The sequence below is a fragment of the Rana temporaria genome, chromosome 4 (genome assembly GCF_905171775.1).
Source record: "Rana temporaria chromosome 4, aRanTem1.1, whole genome shotgun sequence".
Classification (NCBI taxonomy): domain Eukaryota; kingdom Metazoa; phylum Chordata; class Amphibia; order Anura; family Ranidae; genus Rana; species Rana temporaria.
In genome coordinates this window covers 390,214,724-390,240,647 of record NC_053492.1, presented here as the reverse complement: position 1 = coordinate 390,240,647, position 25,924 = coordinate 390,214,724, and the positions used below count along the sequence as shown (strand labels likewise).

The 25,924-nt window shown below is 42.2% G+C and overlaps 1 protein-coding gene across 1 annotated transcript in view; it reads right to left on the bottom strand.

Annotated features, from left to right (window-relative positions):
* The window catches only part of XPO1 (exportin 1), a 93,123-nt gene that overhangs the window by 21,707 nt on the left and 45,492 nt on the right, over nt 1-25,924 (bottom strand). Inside the window, 12 exon segments of the mRNA XM_040351118.1 lie at nt 1,722-1,856; nt 2,625-2,788; nt 4,126-4,282; nt 5,132-5,313; nt 5,444-5,582; nt 7,244-7,279; nt 7,281-7,445; nt 9,663-9,821; nt 10,133-10,260; nt 10,351-10,486; nt 17,161-17,209; nt 20,834-21,015. Of these exon segments, the coding sequence (XP_040207052.1) occupies nt 1,722-1,856; nt 2,625-2,788; nt 4,126-4,282; nt 5,132-5,313; nt 5,444-5,582; nt 7,244-7,279; nt 7,281-7,445; nt 9,663-9,821; nt 10,133-10,260; nt 10,351-10,486; nt 17,161-17,209; nt 20,834-21,015 (1,632 nt within the window).

The window sequence follows — 25,924 nt, the reverse complement described above, 5'->3', positions numbered from 1 at the left end:
CAGGATTGGATGGACCACTTCCTTCTTGGGGACTACAAACAGATTGGAGTAAAACCCTTGCAACCGTTCCGCTGAAGGAACCGGTACAATCACTCCCCTGACCAGCATGTCCTGAACAGCCCCTGACAGGGCCACCCGGCGTTCCGGAGGAAGCTGGAGGTTGGAAGGAAAAAAATCTGTTTGGTGGACAAGAGAGAAATTCTATCTTGTACCCTGAGGAAACTACTTTGCAAACCCATCGGTCGGAAAGAAGAGACCTCCATCGAGCCGCGAATTCGCGAAGCCGGCCCCCCACCCGAAAACCGGGCGGGGGCAGACCTTCATGCAGAAGCAGGCTTGCGGTACCAGGTGCGCTTTTGTCCTTCAGCGGGCGCCTTGGCACCCTGGAAACGTTTTCCTGCCGCACCTGGGGGGCGAAAAAAACGCTTGGGGGTAGTAAAGGAGGGCCTTGCTTACGGCGAGGCTCCTTACCCTTTCCAGATTGCGGGAGCAGAGTGCTCTTACCTCCAGTGGCATCTTTTATGATGTCATCCAGAGACGCCCCAAAAAGCCGTTCACCCTTAAAGGGTAATTCCACCAAGGCCTTTTTAGAAGACTGGTCCGCAGACCAACACTTCAGCCACACAAGGTGGCGTAGCACCACCGCGGAGGCCCTGGAGAGCAAGGGAAACGACTTACCCATCCTGCGACCACCGGCTGGAGGCATTTCAGACAGACCCAACATCCGCAGTAGTTACGGCATGGCTGTCGGCCCGGCACACTGCGACTCGGCCATAGAGACCGGTCATGTGTGCCCTGGAGCGTATAGCTCACCAGCCACCACTGGAGCAACAGGGCATGTTGTGGACGGCCCAGCACGTAGGTAAAGGCCGGCACACGCTCGATGGCCGAACATGAGGGGACTACAAGGATCGAGGATCCAGCCTGTCACCCAGCCGGCAGTTGATTGAAGATCCCAGGATCCAAAAAAATAAATAAATAAATGCGAAAAAAAATAAAAATAATAATTCGCAAAAAAACTCCAGAGCACATGGGCCCAGGAGCCATGTCTTCTCCTCACGCTAGGCAGAAGAAAAAAACTGGGGCTGCATGATGCAGAGAGAGGGATGTACCCGGGGGACCCGCCCCCTGGGAGGTGCTATACTGAGAAGTGTTTTAACACTTGAAGTGCTGTTTTTTCTGCCTAGTCATCTCCTGAAAGGAAGGTAGATAACCCCAAGGTCAATTGCTGCTGTGTCCGTAAATGAACGGAAGAGAAAATATGATTCCAAATCCCGGAAGCAGTTTTAAACTACCTCGAAGTCCAGGCCTATGGATGGCCCATGGTTTATTACATTAAAATGTTTAATAAAATTGGAGATATGTATTGATAATAAAGACTAGGCACCAGTATACATTTACACCACTTTCCCCTTATAGCCCTCTATACACAAAGTTATTCTGTGTTACACATTGTGATAGTTTGGCATGTAATGCGCAAATGTACATTGTTTATACTGGGTCGCTAATTATTATTTATTTTTTTAAATGTCATTTGTTACATTCTGTTGTATGTTGCATTGTCATTGTGTGGGCAGTGTCATTACTCTATCTTGTCTTTGTAAATCTTTGCTATTTTCTCTGTATGAAAATTTAGAGGAAAAAAAAAAAAAAAAAAAAAGAAGGGATCCACATTTACACCCCCCTCCCTCTGTTCTGAGAACAACTTAGCTACCACTCACCTTAGTGGCTTGTTGAATAATACTGTCCCATACTTGGTTAGGAAGAAGCATATATTTTTCTATCAAATGCTCCTGTACAGGTTGATCTGTCTGAGCTCCAATCATATAACCTACAGCTTCATAGAATGTGTGAACCTAAACCAGAACACAAGTTGGAAGAAGTGTTAGCATTCTACAATAAAAACCTGCACATACCACGAAGACATACAATGATCACCTCATCAAAAAGCTTTTAAAATAAAAGGACAGTCCAAGTTCCCTGAATGAGAATTATGCTACAGTTAAGAGTCATGCCGCGTACACACGACTGTTTTTCGGGTTGTAAAAAATGACTTTTTTAATGTCATTAAAAACGATCGCATGTGGCCTCCAGAGCATTTTTCACAATGTAAAAAATGGGCATTAAAAATTTAGAACATGCTCTAATTTTTCACACCGTTTTTAACGTCTTAAAAAATGGTCGTATGTGGGCTTTAACGATGTGAAAAAAATGTGCATGCCCAGAAGTTATGAGGTGGGAGCGCTCGTTCTGGTTAAACTAGCATTCGTAATGGAGTAAGCAGATTTATCACGCTGTAACAGACTGAAAAGCGCAAATTGTCTTTTACTAACAGGAAATCAGCAAAAGCAGCCCCAAGGGTGGCGCCATCCGAACGGAACTTGCCCTTTATAGTGCCGTTGTACGTGTTGTGCATCACCACGCTTTGCTAGAGCATTTATTTTTTCACGATTGTGTGTAGGCAAGGCCGTTTTAACGATCAGGTTGAAAAAAAAGTTTTTTCTAGACCATTAAAAATGACATTTTTTTTACAACCCGAAAAAAAACGGTCGTGTGTACGCGGCATAATGCTTATTTGCACCACCAGCCCCCAAACTTCAGCATTTTGAAATAAAACGGCTTACCTGTTGAGGCTGAAGATCACAGATTATGGTATTGATGTTGTTTAGGATCTCATCAATAAATGGCATTACTTCCCCAACTTGAACTTGAACAAAATGTCTGCGACATTTCTGAGCTATCTTAATAAATGTATCACATGCCATATCCTGCACGCCATCGTGGGTCTCTGAAATTGCATAAAGTTATATAGCAGTTTTTAACCATTTTGCAGCCAGAGCAGTTTTTGCACTTATTTTTTTTTTAAACATAACACTGTATTCTCCATCCATAGGTGGAGGGAAATCCAACCACAGCTTGTATTCCGGCATTGAATTTTGCAGCTAGCAGAATACACTGATCAACAGCTCCAGCCAATAATCAATAAAAATAATCCAACACGTCACTGACTTATCAAAACAGGGACTGCCACACACTAATGAAAATTTGGCCAGTCCTTCCTTTCTGAACCGGACAAATTTCAGAGTATGGCCAGCTTAAGATACAATCACTTCAGGCCAGAGGCTTAGACCTGAACATTATATATTTTCTGGAAGCGGTGCCCCTGGAGAATAAAATAGTGGGAGTGAAAAAAGGTTTGTGCTGAGTAAATACAGCGGAGAATATATAATATATATATATATATATATATATATATTTTACACACATAAAAATGTGAGGTTTCTGTGTAAAAAAAAAAAAAAAAAAAAAAAAAGGACAGAAGAAAATCATTTCAGAACTCTTTTCACCTTTAATGTGACATATAAACTGTACAACTCAGTTGAACAACAAACTGAAATCTTTTAGACGGAGGGTAGCAAAAAAAAAAAAAAAAAAAAAAAAAAAATGGTTGCAGAAGCGTACACACCCTAACCACTACAATACAGGGCATTTCCACCCCCTTCCTGCTCAAACAAATTTTTAGCGCTGTAACATTATGAATGACAATTGCGCGGTCATGAAACACTACCCAAATTACATTTTTATCTTTTCCCCACAAATAGCTTTCTTTTGGTGGCATTTGATTACCTCTGCGGTTTTTATTTTTTGCACTATAAAACAAAAACGAACCAAAAAAAAAAAAAAAGCGACAATTTTGAAAACACAATATTTACTTTTTGCTATAATATCCCAAACAAAAAAATTCCCTCAGTTTAGGCCGATATGTATTCTTCATATTTTTGTTAATGAAAAAAAAAATAGCAATAAGCGTATATTGATTGGTTTGCGCAAATGAGGTTGATTGATTGATGGCATAATTTCTTTAATAGTAATAGCAGTGATCTGCGACTTATCATGACTGATATTGTGGACACTTTTGACACTATTTTGGGACCGTTGACATTTATACAGCGATCAGTGCTATAAATGTTTTAAAAAATGTACACAAAAACAAGCACAAAAAAAACAAGGATACAACAAAATAGCTGGTGGATAAGAACTACAACTGTTCAGTCAACAGCAAATTGAATAAAATTTCATAATCTGGAAATATATAATATAAAAAAAAAGAAAACATTTTTTTACCATGCATGAATTCAAATAGTTTGTTTACAACGGTCTTCAGAAATTTCCAGTGGGCTCTCAAAAACCTTGGATACTGCCCCACAATGTACATGATGTTGGATGCAATGATAGCTTTGTTGTCTTTGCCACGTTTCTGCTCACAAAGACCAAGAAGATCCTGAAATGAAAGATATAATCCAGCAACATTTAAATGTGCCACAGGGAGCAAGAGGCTTGTAAAGAAGTATTTAAAAGCAAATATTTCAGGACATCACCTGCCTGTACATTCCCCCCTTCAATTCCCTCCCACTATTTTCTCTCCCATTACTTCCCTTGGCCCATTCCTGGGTTTCTGTACAGCCAAGCATTGTGCCCATCCTCCCCTCAAGCTATTCTACCCATCACTCTGTCCCACCTGCCCCTGCCTCCCATTCCCCCAGGTGGGGCTTTTGTAAATTTTAATTGAACACCGTGGTTCTCCTCCTGCTGTGAAACATCTCCATCATGCCTCATGGGGCTTCTGCTTATACTTGGGAGCCTGTTTCTGCTGCTTTGGATAAACCAATGTATTCTCCGCTGTTTAGTTATGCAGTTTTCAAAAGTCTAAAATTACGCAAGTTATTGAAACAGAAAAACAGATCACTTTCACCCATATGTGATCTTTTAAATATATGTAGAATGCTCCCCATTGCCAATTACGTGACCGAAATTAGAGGCATCTAATATTAGGATCGCTACTAAAATGGAGACATAGGAGTACACATTGTCTGTCCCATGATCTCTGATAGCGAGGATCAGCCAATGTTTCTAGTCACATGGCAAGCACACTTTCAATTAAACCATCCCAATCACACATTACCATAACTTTTGAGTTCACATTTGAAATTCACATTTTTCCACTGTAAAATTAAAAGGAAAATGCACAAATGACCAACTCATGCAGGGTATATACTCCGTGTGATTATCACCTTAATAAAAAGAAAAAAAAAAAGCAAGCATAAATATTTTACCAAGCACACTCACTTACTTTGATGACTGTAACTAGAAACCTTTTCTCATCTTCTTCATGCATGGCTCCACTGATCGAACCAATAGCCCAACACAAAGTATTCAGATTTTTCCATGACCACTCTGTCCCATTTACTTGGTTGTGCAGTTTCTCAGTCATAATTCTTTCTGTGTCAGCATAATCCAAATGAGTGAGGTAAACTAAAAAAAAAAAAAAAAAAAAAAGAAAAACCCAAGATGTTAACCACTTCAATACCAGCCACTGAATCTGAACTCAAAACAAGCACATTTTAACAAAAATGTACATCCAAAAATAAGAAGAAATCCTTACCCAAAGTTTCCCTCATGTTTTTGTACAGATTGATGGAATCTGTGTCCTTCATAAATTCACGAACCACTTCACCCTGATCATTCTCTACAACCAAAACTTCTTCTGGTTTTGCCATTCGACTAACCATCAATAAACGCACCTGCAAAAGAACATGTTACCCATCTTCATATAAAAAGTCTAGTTAAAACACATTTTCTTTAAAAGGATCCCTTTCCCCCAAGTCCTGTTCCCAATCATTTACAACCTCTTTAAAGGTAATTGTTTCCCCTAAATAGCTTCCTTTACCTTAGTGCAGTCATTCAACTTACCTCATCCTTCCATTTTGCTTTTAAATGTCCTTATTTCTTCTGAGAAATCCTCACTTCCTGTTCTTCTGTCTGTAACTCCACACAGTAATGCAAGGCTTTCTCCCTGGTGTGTAGAAAGCCTCTTGAGGGGGGGGGGGGGCGAGCAGGAGTGTCAGGACACTCTACTTTGCAGATAGAGAAAAGAGCTATGCGCGCTAGTGGGCATCCTGACACTCCTGCTCTCCCCCTCAAAAGGCTTTCTCCACACCAGGGAGAAAGCCTCACATTATGGTGTGTAGTTACAGACAGAAGAACAGGAAGTGAGGATTTCTCAGAAGAAATAAAAACATTTAAAAGCAAAATCGAAGGATGAGGTAAGTGAATGGAAAGAGTACTGCTCCAAGCCCTGCAAACTATGCTGTGCTCCCGCCCTGTAGTACTGACAGGTGCAGACTCTGCGCTAATCCGTGGGAAAAATAAAGAAATTGGCCTGGACTGCCGCACTCTGATAGGCAAATTTTTTGAAACAACATGAACAAAGGATAAATTCCAAAGCTGTATGACATCCAAAAATTCATGCAACACTGCAATCAAAGGTAGAAAGTGGACATGGGGACAAAAAAGCCAACATGTTTTCACATCATGGATAGATGCTTAGTCATAACTGTGCGGCAGTCCAGGACAAAATTTATTTTTTCCATGAGGTAAGTGAAGGAGGACTGCACTAAGGTAAAGAAAGCCATTTAGGGAAAACATTTTTACCTTTACAATCCCTTTAACTTTCAAGTAGCAGAAATGACCAACACAGCCTTTAGGTTGTGACAGATACCGGTAAATGACAGGTGTGGGGGATCAGAGATGGGACAAGAATTGTAAAGAATAAGGAGGTTATTCAGGTATTTAAAGAAAAGTACAGGCATTTGCAAGAAAACAGTCAGTATGTAGGTCACCAAAGTTAGTAATGCAGTCTGGGGGACAAGTCAGGTTCACTTTAACAGCATATGGTTGGTGGCCAGATACAGTTTTCAACAAGTTATGTACTTTTGTATTTCAATATTTTTTTGGGGAAAAAAAAACAAACAAAAAAAAAAAACAAAAAACAGTCTGGTATGAACAGATGCATTAATTGAACAAAGTTAATTCTCAGGTTATCAACATAGCAATACAGAGACAAGAAAGGTATGGCTATAATTGGATATCCGTCATCCACACTCACATCAAAAGGCATAACATTTAGCGATATTAATGGAACTGAACAGTTACTTCCCATCGATGATCAGGAACACCAGGTGAAGAGTCATCCAATGAAAGAGCATAGAAAAAAAAAAAAGCCAACGAAACGTAGGCAAGTAATAAAACACAAAGATAAGGTGCGCCCCTCAAAGGACAATAGAAAGTGGATTTAGTACACCAGGGCTGGAAATTTACCACAGAGAAACTTGTTTAATTAATGTTGCAATTAACACACTTAATTAAAAATGTCAAACAATGCAATCACATATAAAAACACTACCTTTGAGAGAACTGGCAAATAGAGCTGTCCTTTCTGGGGGGGGAACATCAAAATGTTGACTGCCAGAAAGAAGTGGGGATGCCGATGTGGAAAAAGGGCTCTCCCTGTATAACTCTGCTGCCAAATGGTTCCAATACTCAAGGCAGATTTTGAATATTTCTGTTTCTTCTACTTCAGAGACCAGCAACATGTAGTGTAGAGCCTGGATTGGAAGAAACACATTAAAAAAATGATAAATAGGGTTTTGCCATTTAAAGTGATAACTAAAACTACCAAAGCACTTTATATTTATCTTTGAATAGGACCAGTCCCAACCAGGTTTTTATTCTAGCAGGACAGAATAACTTCGGAATTTTATTTTTTTACCTAAGCCACACATTTTGAATGCCCATACCCTGGCCAGGATTCTACTGGATTTACATTATTCCTTGTGCTTGAAATGCATATGGTAAAACACATGTATACGTGTGAATGGGCCCCTTCACGTTTCTCTGTCATTCACACTATACTACAGTGCATGGATATGAACAAGCAACAAATAGGATTTCCAAAAAATAAAAAAAAATCACGTGATGCGGGTCTCCTGAGCTGGATCACATACTAGGTTTATGATCTAGCACTTCCAGCTGATTAGACACAGCGTGATTGACACCGGTCGAAAGGGAGCCAGTGACATTGCCCACGGTGCTTGATGTGCTGGATGTGGAGGGAGAGGGATCCTGCTGTCTTGCACCGACCGCTCTACAAGTGTTACACTATCAAGTTAAATGTAAGTGTTAGCTATCCCAAGCTCTTGTTCTACTCTTCCATAGCAAACCTGCGCAATGATGGTCTTAATTTTTCTATGAGAATCACTGCATTTGGAGAAGTCATGATACAATTATCCACCGAGTGTCAGTCTCTGATGTGAGTTTTTTTTATCTGGAGAACTCCCCATGGATTTCTTTCTCAATCAATGAGTGTTTTTTCCTTTCTCTTGGCAATCAACCAGTTAACGTTAGGTGAGCAGTACAGCCACCAATTGGTGGTGTGGTGAATAGTTGTTCACATATAGACTTTTATGGTTGTAAAATTGTACACCGAATTATTTTTATGCCACTGGGAATTTGTGTAAGTTTATGTAATATTGGAAGGTTGATTTAAGCGCTTTATTAATTCAGCACTATATGGTGATATCAGTACACTTTTGAAATAGTGCAACTTTAATCAGTTATTTATCTTTTAACCTCCCTGGCGGTATGATTCTTTCAGAAAAAACATGCTGAAAGCGGTACCATTATTTGCAAGGAATTTGGCGTTTTATATTGTAGGTCTGTCATTTTTTAGAAATAACTCACTTAAATCTGACCAAACAAGCTTCTAATAGGGCATCCCGGGGTATGAAATTTTTTAAAAAACAAAATTATAAATTATAATATAATAAATAATTATAAATCAATATAACAAATAATAATATAATTTATAATAAAAATTATTCAATAATGTAATCAAATCAAAAATCACTGAAATTTGCTCAGTTGCAGAATTGTTGCTGTCATTATTTTTTTTTTTTTATGACGAATTTCCCCACAAATCGCTATCGCACAATTCTGCAAGTGATTATAATTTATTATCGCTGTTTTTTAGCTGATCTAAAACTATTTTTGACATAAAGGGACACTTTTGGTTGCTATGGACAATCTACAGTTGGCAGGGAGGAAAGAAACGTTTTTATTATATAAAATGACATGCAGGGCAATGGACAGACCACTAGGGACAAGGGGGGTGTGTTTTTTTTACATACAGTACTGTAATCTATAAGATTACAGTATACTGTATGTATAGTGTTTGGTTTTACTTTTTTTGAATTTGGCGCCGTTCTCCGTCCCCGTGCGTCGTAACGTCGCAGGGGAACGGGAGATCGCGGTTCACAACGGAGGCACTGTGTGAATCGTGCGAGGTCCTGCTCGCTCACACAGCGCGGTGGCATCGCTGGATCCAGGGACAAGGTAAGTAAAACTACTCCCTGTACATCCAGCGAGGCGAGCCCGAGTCTGACTCGGGGTTACCGATCCTTGCCCAAAAATCGCACCCCGAGTCAGACTCGGGAAACACCGCCCAGGAGGTTAATATGTTGGGTCACATCAGCGCTTAGGTACACAATTATTCATAGACTATAGGAAGTAAAAATTGCAAAAATCAAGCAATTGTAGAAACACTAGGGGGAGAGCATATACAAAATCTTTCATAAGTATGACTGCACGATTATACTTTTAAAGTCCTAAAATTACTACGTTTTTGGGACCCTTATGCCAACATTCCTATCAATTTGCAACTCACATTCAATCTTCATATACATCAAACATATTCAGCATACCCTACATACACTGGCTTTTATGACATTTACACCTTTATTCGTAGATTTACTAAACAAACTAACCTCCATTAGAGTTTCTCTCAAGTTCAGCCTCTTTTCTATAAGTTGTCCATGTTCTTTAAGAAAAGTACATAGGAACAAGCTGAGGTTCTGAATAAAGTTCTGCTCGTCATCTTTTCCATTGGCATATGCAAGGCGAATATTTGTGTTCAGAGGCAGCATCTGTACAGAAAAGAAAGTCAATTGTGTTCATGTATATAAACAGAAATGGCATAATTGAGTTTTCTAGTGGCGGCTACCAACATTGTAGAACCACCAAGTAGGCAGGATTTTTATTTGGATCTGGAATATTTATCCACGCTTTATTTCAATTACGTAATAGTCAAGTATAATAAAAGACCTAGTTCTGCGGTCGTTTCTAGGTCAGAATTATTAATTCATCACTTCAGTGTTTTTGGGATGAGTGAGGAAATGTATATCTCCCCCCCCCCCCCCCCATCTATTGTACATACACACATACTTTCATGGCTTACCTGCTTTAGTTGCATCATTGTCAAAGTGAAAAGTGTTACAAACTGCTCCTCATACTGGCTGACACTAACTCCAGCTATTTCAGTGAGACATTTTAAAGACACATTTCGGAACATGGAACATTTAAGAACTGGAAAGAAACGAAAAACACACAGGTATGAATTTATTTTGCCACAAATGGCACACACACACACACACACACACACACACACACACACACACACTGAGCACCATACCTTATAAATTAATGTGCTTATCAGTTTGGTCTCAAATATATATCCCAATGGAATCCAGTTAAGAAATCTGAGAAGCGTTTCCAAAGTTGCATGGACAAGTGGGGCATTTTGGGAGTTTTCCTTTGTAAAAAAGGTAAAAAATAAATAAAATAAACATTTTAAAAATATAAAAAAAAACAACATTAAATATTTAAATTTTGGAAATTCAATTCAAAACAGAAAATGAGCAGGAAAAAAAACACAAAAAACCCCACAAAGTACTAATGAGCAATTACTACATAAAGAGGAGGAAAGTGTTCTAGTATTTGTCTGTCCGTTTATTCATCATAGCACATAACTAGACAAATACAGTCAAGCACATCACTAATCAAAGAAATGTTAAACATAAAAATGTTGTAACTAGAAAGACAAAATGTATGTTTTGCAGTCTCATGAGCATATCAAGCTGCGACGCCTAAACACCACATTGCAAGCGTCATTGTGTTCAATTCCATGCACACGTTTACGTGCAGGTGTGTAGATTTTAAATATATTAGCGCAGCGCTCTTACTAAACAGACCACTATATCAAAGTGCAACAAAACTCACTCAGTGCAATACCACTGTAAGTGTTAAAAATGTATGAAAAATGCAAACAAAAAGATAAATAGATATACTAAAAAATATTTAATATGTAGTGCAATGCAATACAAAAGAGAGGGAGTAAAAACAAAAAAAAAAAAAGTGCTTGTCCAGAGTCTAACTGTGTAAAAACTTCCCCCAATGCCATCATCCGTAAGTAAAAGTGTCTCTCGTATAAGTGATTAAAGAAATTAAAATATGGCAACAACCGCCATTTTGATTCTGAAGAGAATTTCGTGTTCGGGGGTTTAAAGTAATTTTCTAGCAAAAAATATGGATTTTAAACTTGAACAAGTGTCAAAAAAATAAATAAATGTACAGCACGTTGTGTTTTTTCATATGAAAAAAAAAACACACACGAAAAATGGTGTAAACTAGGCTCATTAAAATACATTGTTTTTAGCATGTGTCCATACAGTGGTTAACCACTTCCATACCCAGGCCTATTCTGGGCACTTCTCTCCATGTAAAAATCATTTTTTTTGCTAGAAAATTACTCAGAACCCCCCAAAACATATATATATATATTTTATTTAGCAGACACCCTAGGGAATAAAAGTGGCGGTCATTGCAACTTTATCTTACACGGTATTTGCGCAATCATTTTTCAAACGCCTTTTTTGGACCAAAAAAAAACGATTTTATGAATTAAAAAATATAACAAAACAGAAAGTAAGCCCAATTTTATCTGTTTTATAATCGACACGATGATGTTACACCGAGTAAATGGATACCCAACTTGTCACGCTTTAAAATCGCACACACTCGTGGAATGGTGCCAAACTTCGGTACTTAAAAATCAAAATTTTTTTTTTTTTACAGGTTACCAGTTTAGAGTTACAGAGGAGGTCTAGTGCTAGGATTATTGCTCTCACTCCAACGCACGCGGCGATACCTCACGTGTGGTTTGAACGAGCTACTGGGGACAGGGGAGTTTTACAAATTTTTTCAATAATACACTTTAACCACTTAGGACCCATTCTCGCCGATATACGTCGGCACGGCTGGGCACAATCGCGTACGTGTCTCTTTAAGCCCAGCCGCGGGCGGCGTTGCTCGCGACCCGGTCCGAAGCTCCGTGACCGCGGGACCCGATCGCCGCCGGTGTCCCGCGATCGGTCACCGGAGCTGAAGAAGGGGGGAGAGGTGTGTGTGTGTGTGTATAAACACACCTTCCTGTCTTCATTGTGGCAGTGTGTCAGTCTTTTTCCCCGATATAGGAAAGACGATCACTGACGTCACCCGTCCAGCCCCGCCCCCCTACAGTTAGAAACACCATGACGGTCACAACTTAACCCCTACAGTGCCCCCTAGTGGTCAACTCCTAAACTGCAATTGTGGATTTTCACAGCAAACAGTGCATTTTATAGCACTGTTTGCTGTGAAAATGACAATGGTCCCAAAAATGTGTCAAAATTGTCCAAGTGTGCGCCATAATCTCGCAGAGAAGAAAAAAAAAAAAAGCGATGATTGCTGCCATTAGTAGTAAAAAAAAAAAATTGGATTTTTGTACTCACCGTAAAAAACATTTCTCTGAGTTCATGGACAGACACAGCAACATTGACCTTAGGGTATATACCTTCCTTCTAGGAGAGACTAGGCAGAAAAAAAACAGAACTTTAAGTGTTAAAAACACTTCTCAGTACAGCACCTCCCACCGCAGAGTCCGCAGCTTTTCCGCTGGAAGAAAAACTTGCCTCCGAGGAATCCAGGACCAACCCCAGATATTCCAGCCGCTGAGACGGTACCAGCACTGACTTCTGGATATTCAGCAGCCAACCGAATTCTCGGAGGGTCTGACAGGTGATAGACACGTCCTCCAACTCTGAGCATGAAGAAGGTCGTCCAGGTATCCCACGATAGCGATCCCGCGCTGCCTCAGCAGGGCCAGAATCAGAGCAAGCACCTTGGTGAAAACCCGTGGTGCCAAGGTCAGGCCGAACGGGAGGGCCACAAATTGAAAGTGGTCCTCTCCGATCGCAAAACGCAGAAATCTCTGGTGTTTTGCGCATATGGGGATATGCAGGTACGCGTCCTTGATATCCAAGGATGCTAGGAAATCCCCCTGATGGAGCGCTGCTACAACATCCTATGATTAAGTGGCGTCGGGTTGCCACGCAACGTGTCAGGAAGTAAGAAGAGCCGTCGGTGACGTCCTCTCCGTTCGCGGCCGAGAACAGGGACATCTCAGAGACACGCGCTGCTAGCTACATGCTGGCTTATGCTGACTTTAGCCGTTTTAAAATGTGAGTGCAATAGTTTTTGTTCATTAAAACTGTTATTACATACTACACTATGGGGAATCCACTGTGTTTTTATTGAGTGCCATCCATGCTGGGAGCGTTCTGGCTAGGACCTGGGAGACCTGCATCTAGGAGTTTGGAGCAACAGGCTGTCCTGGAAACACTCATCTGCAGTGGTATCTGCTGGGCTTTGCCATTATCAACAGCATTATAGGCTCATTATAGCCTTTCCTAAGGTGAGAGGCTTGTACTACCATACACTGGTGTTTGTTCTGCACAGCTACACTGAATGATCGTGCGGTGGATTGCAGCTATTATTCAAGCACATGTGCACTTTGGAAACACTATATTATTGGACTATTGTTTTGAAGCACTAAACACTGTTGAAACATTGTTGAAGCACCGATACTTTGATTGAACACTTTTTTTCTTTTTTATAATTTTATTTGAGCACGGGATTGTGCACATAGACCTTCTTATATATTTACGGATTTTTATATATATCCTTATTGTTATTTCTATTAATTTATTCATTATTGAATTTTTTGCACTGGATGTCTGATTATTTTATCCACTAAGGGATTTTTTCTTTCACCTCTTCTCACTTTTATTTTGGAAATTATTTGATGACCGAAATTCATTTTAGTCAATCATACATTTTGGACTTTCATTATTTTTTCACGTTATTCATCCTTCTCATCATTGATGTTGATGTTTGGAGGGCTTTAAGGAATAAAGGAGTGAAACACGTTATGGGCCAGTCATTAATGATATTGTGCATTTATTTATGAATTGGTTGAGGATTTATTATTTGTTTAATTGGCAAGCGCCATTACACCCCCTCTTTTCACAACTGAGCGAATCGACTCCATCCTGAATTTTTGCACTTTGACAAAAGGGGGCCTTGAGGTCCAGGATTGGACGGTCCCCTTCCTTCTTGGGGAGTACAAACAGATTGGAGTAAAACCCCTGAAACCGTTCCGTTGAAGGAACCGGTACAACCACCCCCCTGACCAGCAGATCCTGGACAGCTCCTGACAGATCCTTCTGGTGACCGGGAGGAAGCCAGAGGTAAAAAAATCTGTTTGGTGGACAAGAGAGAAACTCCATCTTGTACCTGGTCGGAAAGGAGAGACCTCCACCGAGCTGCGAATTTGTGAAGCCGGCCCCCCACCCGAGATGCGGGCGGGGCAGACCTTCATGCAGAAGCAGGCTTGCGGTACCAGGGGCGCTTCTGCCCTTCAGCGGGCGATTTAGCTCCCTGGAAAACGTTTTCCTGCCGCACTTGGCGGCGAAAAAAACGCTTGGGGGCAGTAAAGGAGGGTCCTTGCTTACGGCGAGGCTCCTTTCCCTTCCCAGATTGTGGGAGCAGAGTGCTCTTAACGCCTGTGGCATCCTTTATGATGTCATCTAGGGACGCTCCAAAAAGCCGTTCACCCTTAAAGGGCAAGTCCACCAAAGCCTTTTTAGAAGACTGGTCCGCAGACCAACACTTCAGCCACAGGAGGCGGTATAGTACCACCATGTAGGCGGAGGCCCTGGAGAGCAAGGGGAGCGTATCCAGGGCCGACTCACAGACAAACTTTAGGCCCTGTACCAACTGTTTAGCCAGGTCCACACAGAGCTCAGAAGCATTCTGCGCCTCCAGTTCCTGCAGCAAGGACTTTGCCCGTTCGGCAAGTGTCTGCGACACCAGAGCCCCGGCCAAAACCGGGCTCACCGCCGACCCCACTACTGTGAACATGGAGCGGGCCACAGCTTCAACTCTCCCATCTGCGGGATCCTTAAAAGCGGGAGCCCCTTCCACAGGTAACGTGGTAGCCTTGTTCAGCCTGGACACAGGGGGGTCCACTGACGGAGGAGAGACCCACTTTTTTAAAAAGTCCTCCTCAAAAAGGATAACAGACCGCAAAGTATTTTGGAACAGCAAAAAAAAAAACTTTCTGCGGCCGATCCCATTCCTTTTACAACAATTTGTCCAGATATGGAACACAAGGAAATACTTTGGCGGTGCGGGGTGGCTTGCGGAACCCAAAAAAGGGACCGGCATGTCTGATGCCTCCGCCAAATCCTCTAGTTTCTGAGAATCCCGCACCGCAGTGACAAAAGCTCCAACAAACTCCTTATCATGCGCTGACCCTGAAGCAGAGTCATCCTCACTGTCCGTGTGGGCTAAGCCTGCATCATCTGACGGAACGGAACCAGGGACAGATGCAATAGCAGGGCCTGATTCCGTGTAAGAGACATCCCCAGAAGCAGGCGCAGGGAGGGGGCGCTTTTTACCCCCCTTCTGGCCACTTGCTGCTTCAACCTGGCAACAAACGCCTCAAGGACTGCCGCCATAGCATCCACCGAGGTCGCAGGAGCACTAAGGGTCAACTCTGGCATGGTTGGGGTAGAAGCCTCTGGTTCAGACTCCATGCTGACCCACCTACATATGCCGCCTTAATACGGCAAGACAGGACCCACAGGACACCCTCCCGGCCGCAACAGAGCAGGGGACCACCCAGGAGACTCACCACCCCGACCATAGTACAGCGCTGCTGAAGAGCTGAGAGCACTGTCCGTGCTGTGCCGTCCCCTCAGGAAGTATTCTGCGGGCTTTGGCGCCGTTATTTCGGGCACTAGAGGCCAAAAACGTTTCCAAGATGGCCGCCGACAGAAAAAAAAGCATGTGGGCTACAAGAAAATGGCCGCCGATACATAGAACCGCGACCCCGGTAAAATGACGGCCATACACGCGTTTTAAAACCCCAGTAACACACACCGGCAGTAACAGAGCCCCCCCAGGTGGACACCCCACCTCACAGCCACCACCCAGAATGGGGAGAGAGGGAGAGAGGAAAGCAAGGCGAACCCTCAATCGACCTCCCCAGGAATGCACCAGCTGAACCAACCTGCCAAGGCAAGGGGATACTACTTACCCATCCTGCGACCACCGGCTGGAGGCATTCCAGACAGAACCAACATCCGCAGCAGATACGGCATGGCTGTTGGCCCGGCACACTGACAAAGCCATAGAGACCGGTCATATGTGTGCCCTGTAGCATATAGCTCACCGGCCACCCCTGGAGCAACGGGGCATGTCGTGGATGGCCTAGCTAAAGGCCGGCACACGCTCAATGGCCAAACATGGGGGGACTACAAGGATCAAGATCCAGCCTGTCACCCAGTCGGCAGTTGATGTAGATCCCAGGATCCAAAAATGCAGGAAAAATCCAAATAAAAAAAAAAACTCCAGAGCACATGGGCTCCAGAAGGGCCATGTCTTCTAACGCTAGGCAGAATAAAACTGAGGCTGTATGATGCAAGAGAGTGGGATGTACCCGGGGGACCCACCCCCTGGGAGGTGATGTACTGAGAGAAGTGTTTTAACACTTCAAGTGCTGTTTTTTCTGCCTAGTCTCTCCTGAAAGGAAGGATATATAACCCCAAGGTCAATGCTGCTGTGTCCGTCCATGAATGGAAGAGAAAAACATGTTTATATATTTTTTGTGGATATTTATTACAGCAAAAAATAGATTTTTTTTTTTTTAAATCGTCGCTCTATTTTTGTTTATAGCGCAAATTTTTTTTGCCGCAGAGGTGATCAAATACTACCAAAAGAAAGCTCTATTTGTGAAAAAAAAAAAAAAAAGGACGCCAATATGGTTTGGGACCCACGTCGCACGACCACGCAATTGTCAGTTAAAGCGACGGAGTGCCGAATTGCAAAAAAGGCGGAACCGCCGCTGTGATCATTCTTATGATGCCCAGAATCGCCGCCTGAAAAGAAAAATAAATATCTGAATGATGCCTGTAGCTGCAGGCATCATTCAGATATCCCCCCCCCCCCTTTGGTAGGGAAGTGGTTAAAAACGCATTCAACTGCATCTGGTGTAAATGAACAGTAAGATATGCATGTTTAGCAGCATTTCATATGTATACTTACCATGACAAATTGACAGAGCTGAAATATCTTCGAGAACTCATTGCACATGCTGCAAAATAAAAAGAAAAAACCCAGACCATTTGTATACCAAAAACTTACACAGCATTTACACAGAGGTCAACTTCAGCACATGGAATTAAAAAAAAAGTCAGTGTCCCATACCTGCTGAAATAATCATAGTATTAAAAAAAGCAGCAAACTACACAACCCTTCCTGGAACCGTCTCTGCCTGGGCTTGCAGGAGAATGCTGCAGAGAACATTGAGTAGCCAAATGCCAGGGCCTGGCACGGTCACTTCACAGTGTAGTAAAAGCAATCGGTCGGCTCTACAGATGCCCAGATCACTTTAAGTAAAAGTCCACTGAAAAAAAATTATACCATGCTCAGGACCTATGGATGGCAATTTGTTTAAAAAAAAATATTGTAGTGGAACATAAACAGGTCATGTGAAAGTAGTTTACCCCCATAAAAATTGTGGACTTTTTCAATATGATTTATGTGAACAGGCAAACAGATGCTCATTTAAACCGTGCTCAACCATAAAAGGTGATGTGTTTATTCTCAATCTAATAAATGTAAATATGCAGTGTCATAACAGTACACCCCTACATTTTATCACAAAGTTAAAAGGATAAAGTTCTCCTTTAGTAAGATATTACACAGAAGCCCTGCTCCCCCCCCCCCCCCAATTCCTCATTGTGACAGTGGGTGGGGAACCCTCTCCTTGCACCAGCGGTCACAATTTAAAAACAGCGAATCTCCACCCACATCATTCACAGAGATCAGTGAATGAATGATCTACAGATCCCATTGCTGCAGCAGCAGGTGGCTAGTAGTTCTCAATGAACTACCAGGGTGCTCAACTGTGCCTTCAGAGTTTGACACTTCCTGCAGGTGCCCGTCATTACACCCCAAAACTGCTTTGCTCCAAGAAAAAACAAAAAAACAAAAAAAAAAACAAAAAAAAAAAACAACAAAAAAAAAAAAAAAACACACAATGCTGCCTCTTATGAGACACATCGAAACATGTTTTAGCAGAGCAGTGACGTTTCTACCTTTACTCGCAGCCTGTTTTCGCGGTTGGGGCCGGCGGCTTTACTTGTAAATGCACATACCTCCTTTGTGTGTGATATATATATATATATATATATATATATATATATATATATATATATATATATATATATTACACACCACACACACACACACACACACAGTGTCTCGGCCCCCTTGAACTTTGCGACCTTTTGCCACATTTCAGGCTTCAAACATAAAAGATATAAAACTGTAATTTTTTTTTGAAGAATCAACAAGTGGGACACAATCATGAAGTGGAACGAAATTTATTGGATATTTCAAACTTTAACAAATAAAAAACTGAAAAATTGGGCGTGCAAAATTATTCAGCCCCTTTACTTTCAGTACAGCAAACTCTCTCCAGAAGTTCAGTGAGGATCTCTGAATGATCCAATGTTGACCTAAATGACTAATGATAAATAGAATCCACCCGTGTGTAATCAAGTCTCTGTATAAATGCACCTGCACTGTGATAGTCTCAGAGGTCCGTTTAAAGCGCAGAAAACATCATGAAGAACAAGGAACACACCAGGCAGGTCCAAGATACTGTTGGAGAAGTTTAAAGCCGGATTTGGATACAAAAAGATTTCCCAAGCTTTAAACATCCCAAGGAGCACTGTGCAAGCGATAATATTGAAATGGGAGTACCAGACCACTGCAAATCTACGAAGACCTGGTGTCCCTCTAAACTTTCAGCTCATACAAGGAGAAGACTGATCAGAGATGCAGCCAAGAGGCCCATGATCACTCTGGATGAACTGCAGAGATCTACAGCTGAGGTGGGAGACTCTGTCCATAGGACAACAATCAGTCGTATACTGCACAAATCTGGCCTTTATGGAAGAGTGGCAAGAAAAAATAAATTTCTTAAAGATATCCATAAAAAGTGTCGTTTAAAGTTTGCCACAAGCCACCTGGGAGACACACCAAACATGTGGAAGAAGGTGCTCTGGTCAGATGAAACCAAAATCAAACTTTTTGGCAACAATGCAAAACGTTATGTTTGGCGTAAAAGCAACACAGCTCATCACCCTGAACACACCATCCCCACTGTCAAACATGGTGGTGGCAGCATCATGGTTTGGGCCTGCTTTTCTTCAGCAGGGACAGGGAAAACTGTTAAAATTGATGGGAAGATGGATGGAGCCAAATACAGGACCATTCTGGAAGAAAACCTGATGGAGTCTGCAAAAGACCTGAGACTGGGATGGAGATTTGTCTTCCAACAAGATAATGATCCAAAACAAAGCAAAATCTACAATGGAATGGTTCACGAATAAACATATGCAGGTGTTAGAATGGCCAAGTCAAAGTCCAGACCTGAATCCAATCGAGAATCTGTAGAAAGAACTGAAAACTGTTGTTCACAAACGCTCTCCATCCAACCTCACTGAGCTCGAGCTGTTTTGCAAGGAGGAATGGGCAAAAATTTCAGTCTCTCGATGTGCAAAACTGATAGAGACATACCCCAAGCAACTTACAGCTGTAATCGCAGCAAAAGGTGGCGCTACAAAGTATTAACTTAGGGGGGCTGAATAATTTTGCACGCCCAATTTTTCAGTTTATTTGTTAAAAAAAGTTTGAAATATCCAACAAATTTCGTTCCACTTCATGATTGTGTCCCACTTGTTGATTCTTCAAAAAAAATTACAATTTTATATCTTTATGTTTAAACCTGAAATGTGGCAAAAGGTCGCAAAGTTCAAGGGGGCCGAATACTTTCACAAGGCACTGTGTGTGATTGTTTTCACTATGAAGCTTCCACGTCTGACATGTTGGCAAATGGTCTCAAACCGAGAACCGTGAATGTTGCAGATGCTTTCCGAAAAGTGGAGGTTCACTTTGTGTGGACCTCCGCTTTAATATTAGAAACTTGGTTTTTGTTTATTTGGATTCATGATTTGACAAATTTTTGGTGAACTGAGCAGTATAATTTTTTGAGCACAATATGGAGGCGTTATCAAAAAGGGGAGACTGTTGGCGTGTTACAAAACTAGATGGCACACAAGGCTGCACGAACTTCATAAGTCAATGTGCCAAAAGACATTGTCCTGTGTACATCGGCAGCTGTGCAACTGGTGCTATTCCTGACCATGTGCGTACCACATCTGCCATTTCATCATGGGCAGCAAGTTAGAATAAAGAGCAAATGAGAAATGCTGCATAAAACTGGGCAAATCTGCCAGAGAGACATTTGACATGATTCGGCAAGTTGAGTGCCACACGCGGTTGTTCGCAGACAATCATGCACAAGTTGCCGAATGGTTCCAACATTTTCAGGGGTTGAGGTTGTTGAAGGTCTTCCTGATCTTGCGTCCTCTTCCAGTGATGTCCTTCCGCTCTTGAAGGGTGCGTGTCACTTAAAAAGTTTTTCACACAGAATTTCAAGTTTGCCTTTTGTTCCAACCCGCTGTCCATGTTGAAATGGTAGACGTGGTAAGGCACATGGTCAGAATAGACCAGGGGTGGCTACATCTATGGAAGTTGGGCTTTACCGAAAATAAGAATTTAGAAGGAAAAGTAAAAAAAAAAACAACCCGCCAAGAAACACGCCATTTATTCCAGAATAGGGACAAGATGTCCATTATATGCATACCTGTCTTTCAGGTGTTTGGCTTTCACTTGTGTAATCTGTCCACTAGAAAAGTCAAAAACTTCTTCACTTAAAAGTTTTAGAATCACCATGTTATTCTGACAAAGGCTCTCACTAGTTTTACTTGCTCCTACAATGTCACTGATGAATGTAGGCCAGTGTTTGGGCCATTCTTGCTTCAGTATCTGGAAAAACAAAAATAATTTGGTATGAAGAACTGTTACACATTTGCCTTGAGAAACAGACGACTTAATTTTTTCTTGCAACAACCAACAGTTGGTACAGTGTCATAAATGAACCAAAATAAATTGGCTATTGGGGGTCAAGATAAATTGCTTCAGTGTACAATGCTGCAGATCAAAGTTTGTTTTAACCCATGTAGAATGGTACAGATCTTTTTAGAGATCTCACAATGGTGGAAATTTATTGAAACTGGAGCAGACAAAATTTGGAGCATCTGTGCATTATAACCAATCAACTTCTAGCCTTAGCATGTTCAGTTAACCACTTTAGCTCTGCAAGTTTTTACCCGCTTCTTGACCAGGCTGATTTTTGTAATATGGCACTGTGTTGCTTTAACGGACAATTGTGCGGTCATGCAAAACTGTACCCAAAATACAATGCATGTATTACTTCCCCCCCACAGCTGGAGCTTTCCTTTGGTGGTATTTGATCACCTCTGCAGTTTAAAAATTGTTTGCGCTATAAACAAAAAAGGACAGACAATTATGAATAAAAAATAAGATTTCCTTAGGACTATAAAACATTCCCAATTTAAAAAAATCTGTCTGTTTTTTTAGCAGACAGGATCGGATGTCCTCGGGTGTCAATGGTCACATGTCTGTTAACATCCGCCTCTCTGTGAAAAACAGACAGACCCGATTGGTCCATCAGTGTGAAAGGGTCCTAAAAGTCAGGGATACAATCCAAGTAGCGAATGCATTGTAGGTGTCCAAAAAGGCCCCATTCATTAGAGCTTTAAAGCACATGCCTTGGCAACATGTGGTTTGGCTGGTGTTCCCCTGATGTTTATTACAATAATCTTTTATCCAGACCTGTTGGCAGTGGCACGGTACTTCAATTTCTATGTTACATTATACTACAAACCAAAGAGACAGGAGATCCTCTAGTGCAGTGGTTCTCAACCTTTCTAGTGCCGTGACCCCTTGATAACATTTTCCAAGTTGTGGGGACCCCTAACAGAATTTTCATAGCGTGGGTTGTCAGCACCTAAGGCCAGACAAGTAATTTGCGCCCCTAGCCCACGGACATTTAGGGCTTCCTAAGTCCCTTACACTCATACAGTATTAAAACCCCTTCTGGTACATTTTAGGAGTGCTGGCGGGGAGTTCTGGTCAGCCAGCTTAGATGCTCTTGATCAAGATCATCTGCTGATCTGAGAACTGTAGTGGGGACTTTAAATGGCAACTCTAATCACAGGTAGTGTTACTCACTGTGTCTCCAGCTCTGTGGTGTCTCGCAGCAGCGGCACCTATGCCGAAATCAGAAGATTTCACATTTCTCACTAGACAGCTGACCTCTAGTCTCCGCCCCACAGCCATGCCGTGAACTGAGTGGGCGGGAAAGGACTCCAGGAGCAGCACAGCTGGGTGGCCACAGGCTCCAGGGACAGCCCTGCTGGATGGCTGCGGGCTTCAGGAACAGCCAGGATTCGATGACCCCTGGAAAAATAGGATTTTTGTACTCACTGTAAAATCCATTTCTCTGAGTTCATGGACAGACACAGCAGGGTACATCCCACTCTCTGGAAACATCCAGCCCCAGTTCGTAGACAAGCAGTACAAAGGAGGGGTGGGTGCGGTGTCCTTCCATGAACTCAGAGAAAGGGACTTTACGGTGAGTACAAAAATCTTATTTTCTCTTCCGTTCATGGACGGAGATGCAGGTGGGGGCAGACCTTCATGCGGAGGCAGGCTTGTCCGCAAGCTTGTAGGGCTTGCGGAACCAGGTGCGCTTTTGCCCTTCAGTGGACGTCTTAGCACCCTGGAAACGTTTTCCTGCCGTGCTTGGTGGGCTCCTTACCCTTCCCAGATTGCGGGAGCAGAGTGCTCTTACCACCTGTGGCATCTTTTATGATGTCATCCAGGGACGCCCCAAAAAGCTGTTCACCCTTAAAGGGCAAGTCCACCAGGGACTTCTTAGAGGACTGGTCCGCAGACCAACACTTTAGCCACACAAGGCGGTGCAGTACCACCGCGTAGGCGGAGGCCCTGGAGAGCAAGGGGAGCGTATGTAGGGCCGACTCAGACAAATTTTAGGCCTTGCACCAACTGGTCGGCCAGGTCCACAGAGAGCTCAGAAGCATTCTGCTCCTCCAGCTCCTGCACCAGGGACTTGGCCCGTTCAGTGAGTGTCTGACACCAGAGCCCCGGCCAAAACCGGTCTCAACGCTGACCCCACCACTGTGAATATGGAGCGGGCCTCAGCTCTCCTATCTGCGGGGTCCTTAAATGCGGGAGCCCCTTCCACAGGCAACGTGGTGGCCTTGTTCAGTCTGGACACTGGAGGGTCCACTGACGGAGATACCCCTTTGAGGAGGATTTTCTAAAAAAAAAGTGCGTAACGGACCGCAAAGACTTTCTGTGGCCGTTCCTATTCCTTGTATAACAGTTTGTCCAGATATGGAACACAAGGAAACACTTTTGCGGTGCGGGGTGGCTTGCGGAACCCAAAAGGGATCGGCACGTCTGATGCCTCCGCCAAATCCTCAAGTTTTTGAGTGTCCCGCACCGCAGTGACAAGCGCTCCAACAAATCCCTTATCATGCTTAGACCCTGAAGCAGAGTCATCCTCACTGTCCGTGTGGGCCAAGTCTGCATCATCTGACCCCCAGGTTGAGAACCACTGCTCTACTGTGTAAAGGTCACCTGCCTGGAAACCAGATTTTTTTAAATTTTTTATTTAGTGGTATGTGACATACAATGAAAATGTTAACTTCACAGAATATGTTATCCAAAGTAGCATACATATGAACCCCAGGTAGTGGTATTTTACATCAATAGCAACACTTTAAGATAGCAATATGAACATAACCTTATAGGTCCAGCACAATTTTTTCACTTTCCTCAACCTTGTAGAAGAGATCATCCAATGGGAGTTCCCGGATGGGTTCCAAGGGTGCTTTCTGCAGGGCAGAGAGAACCAAAAAACTGATGACCCACTGAACCACAGGTTGCTCCAAGGGTGGTTTGATATAACAAACCTAGAATGAAGGTTTTTGCAAGGGAAAGCAAGCCAGAGGCTTTTGGAAAAGAATGGACAAGGCCAAAACCAGTCCCTTAATACTGAAGGCCAAGTTCTAGACAACTACCATATTAAAGGAAGGCCAGAAAGCAAGGCAGAGCGTAATCTCCAATTTAAGACTAGGTAAAGAAAGTTATCCAGGTATGATAGTAGATCTTTCTGAAGTGACCCTTCATACTTATGACAGAATCATTGACCCCTCTGTCCCGCAAAACCTGGGCTTCAACAGCCATGTTGTTAAAGCAGAGTTCCACATAAAAGTACTTAGTGAACATTTGCAAAGAGTTGGTCATCTAGATACCCTGTGACCTAAACGCCCTGTGTTAAGAGGGCAAGAAAGCGTGCAAGTACTCTGGTAGCAGAGGACAGGTCAAATGGCAGTGTAACAAAGTGTTTGTCTTCTACTGCAAAGTACAGAAAGCGAGGAGGTGGGTAAACAGGAATATACAGATAGATGCTGAGCATTACTCTAGTCTCAGAAAGGCCACAATTGACCTTGTGGGTTCCATATGAAAACATGAATGTACTTGTTTAGGGTTTTTAGGTCCAGGATAGAACGAATACCACCGTTGGGTTTTGGTATTGTGAGCAGGTTTGATGGGAATCCACTCAACCTGTCCTCCAGGAGGTACTGGTACAACTATACTCCCGGAAACAAGAGATGTTTGTTCAGAAAAGTAAAGCCCGAGTAGAGCTCAGATGCTCTTTGGATTTTGCAGCCTCTTGCTGTGAAGGATGTGTCCCCTTCTGGGATATCTCCATCTGATGAATTTGTTAAGTGCCTCACCAAAGAGACTTCCGCCTTTAAAAAGGGCAAACGTGAGGAATCTTACAGGCAGCAGTCCAGGCTTTTAGTTACAAGATTCTGCACATATGGACAGAACTCAAACCATTTTGAAAATTGTTCTAGGACATCCACTCCAAAAGAAAATTATTTTCAAGTGCTCTGCCAAAGTACAGCCTCGTAAGATAGGATTCTGTTGGTTATTCTGTTGGTTGTTCATTGCCCTAGTCCATTTATCTGTGGTTTGACAAACAGAAATTGCAGGATAGCTGACTGGGCCTGCAAGAGTAAAGAGCCTTTGAGAATGTCACAGAATCTTTGAACGAAGGAACATTTACAATGACTACAATAAGATGTTTAAGACTACAGAGGAATGTCTTTTTAGACTTGGCAGGTCTCTTCAAAAAGGAGCATGGCGAGATGGAGGCGAATCAAGTGCAAGCAGAAGTGAACATAAAGGCATCTGGGAGGTAAGGAATCTTCAGAGGCCTTGTCTAACAGACTCCAGGTATTAACCACTTAAAGACCTTAGGTGTTTTTCAGATTTGGTGTTTGCAAGACTAAAACAGTTTTTTCTACTAGAAAAATACTTAAAACCCCCAAACATTATATATATTTTTTTCTAACACCCTAGAGAATAAACTAGTGGTCATTGCAATACTTTTTGTCACACCGTATTTGCGCAGCAGTCTTACAAGCGCACTTTTTTTGGAAAAAAATCACTTTTTTGAATTAAAAAATAAGACAATAAATTTGGCCCAATTTTTTTATATATTGTGAAAGATAATGTTACGCAGAGTAAAATGATACCCAACATGTCACGCTTAAAAATTGCGCCCGCTCGTGGCATGGCGTCAAACTTTTACCCTTAAAAATTAAGAATGTAAACATGACAGGTCCTCTTAAATATGAGATTTGGGGTCAAAAAGACCTCAGATATAGACTAAAATGCAAAAAAAAAAAAAAAAAAAAAAATTGAAAATGTAATTTTTTCAAATGACAAAATAAATAAATGTTTCTTTAAGGCTGGGCGGGACTGACGTTTT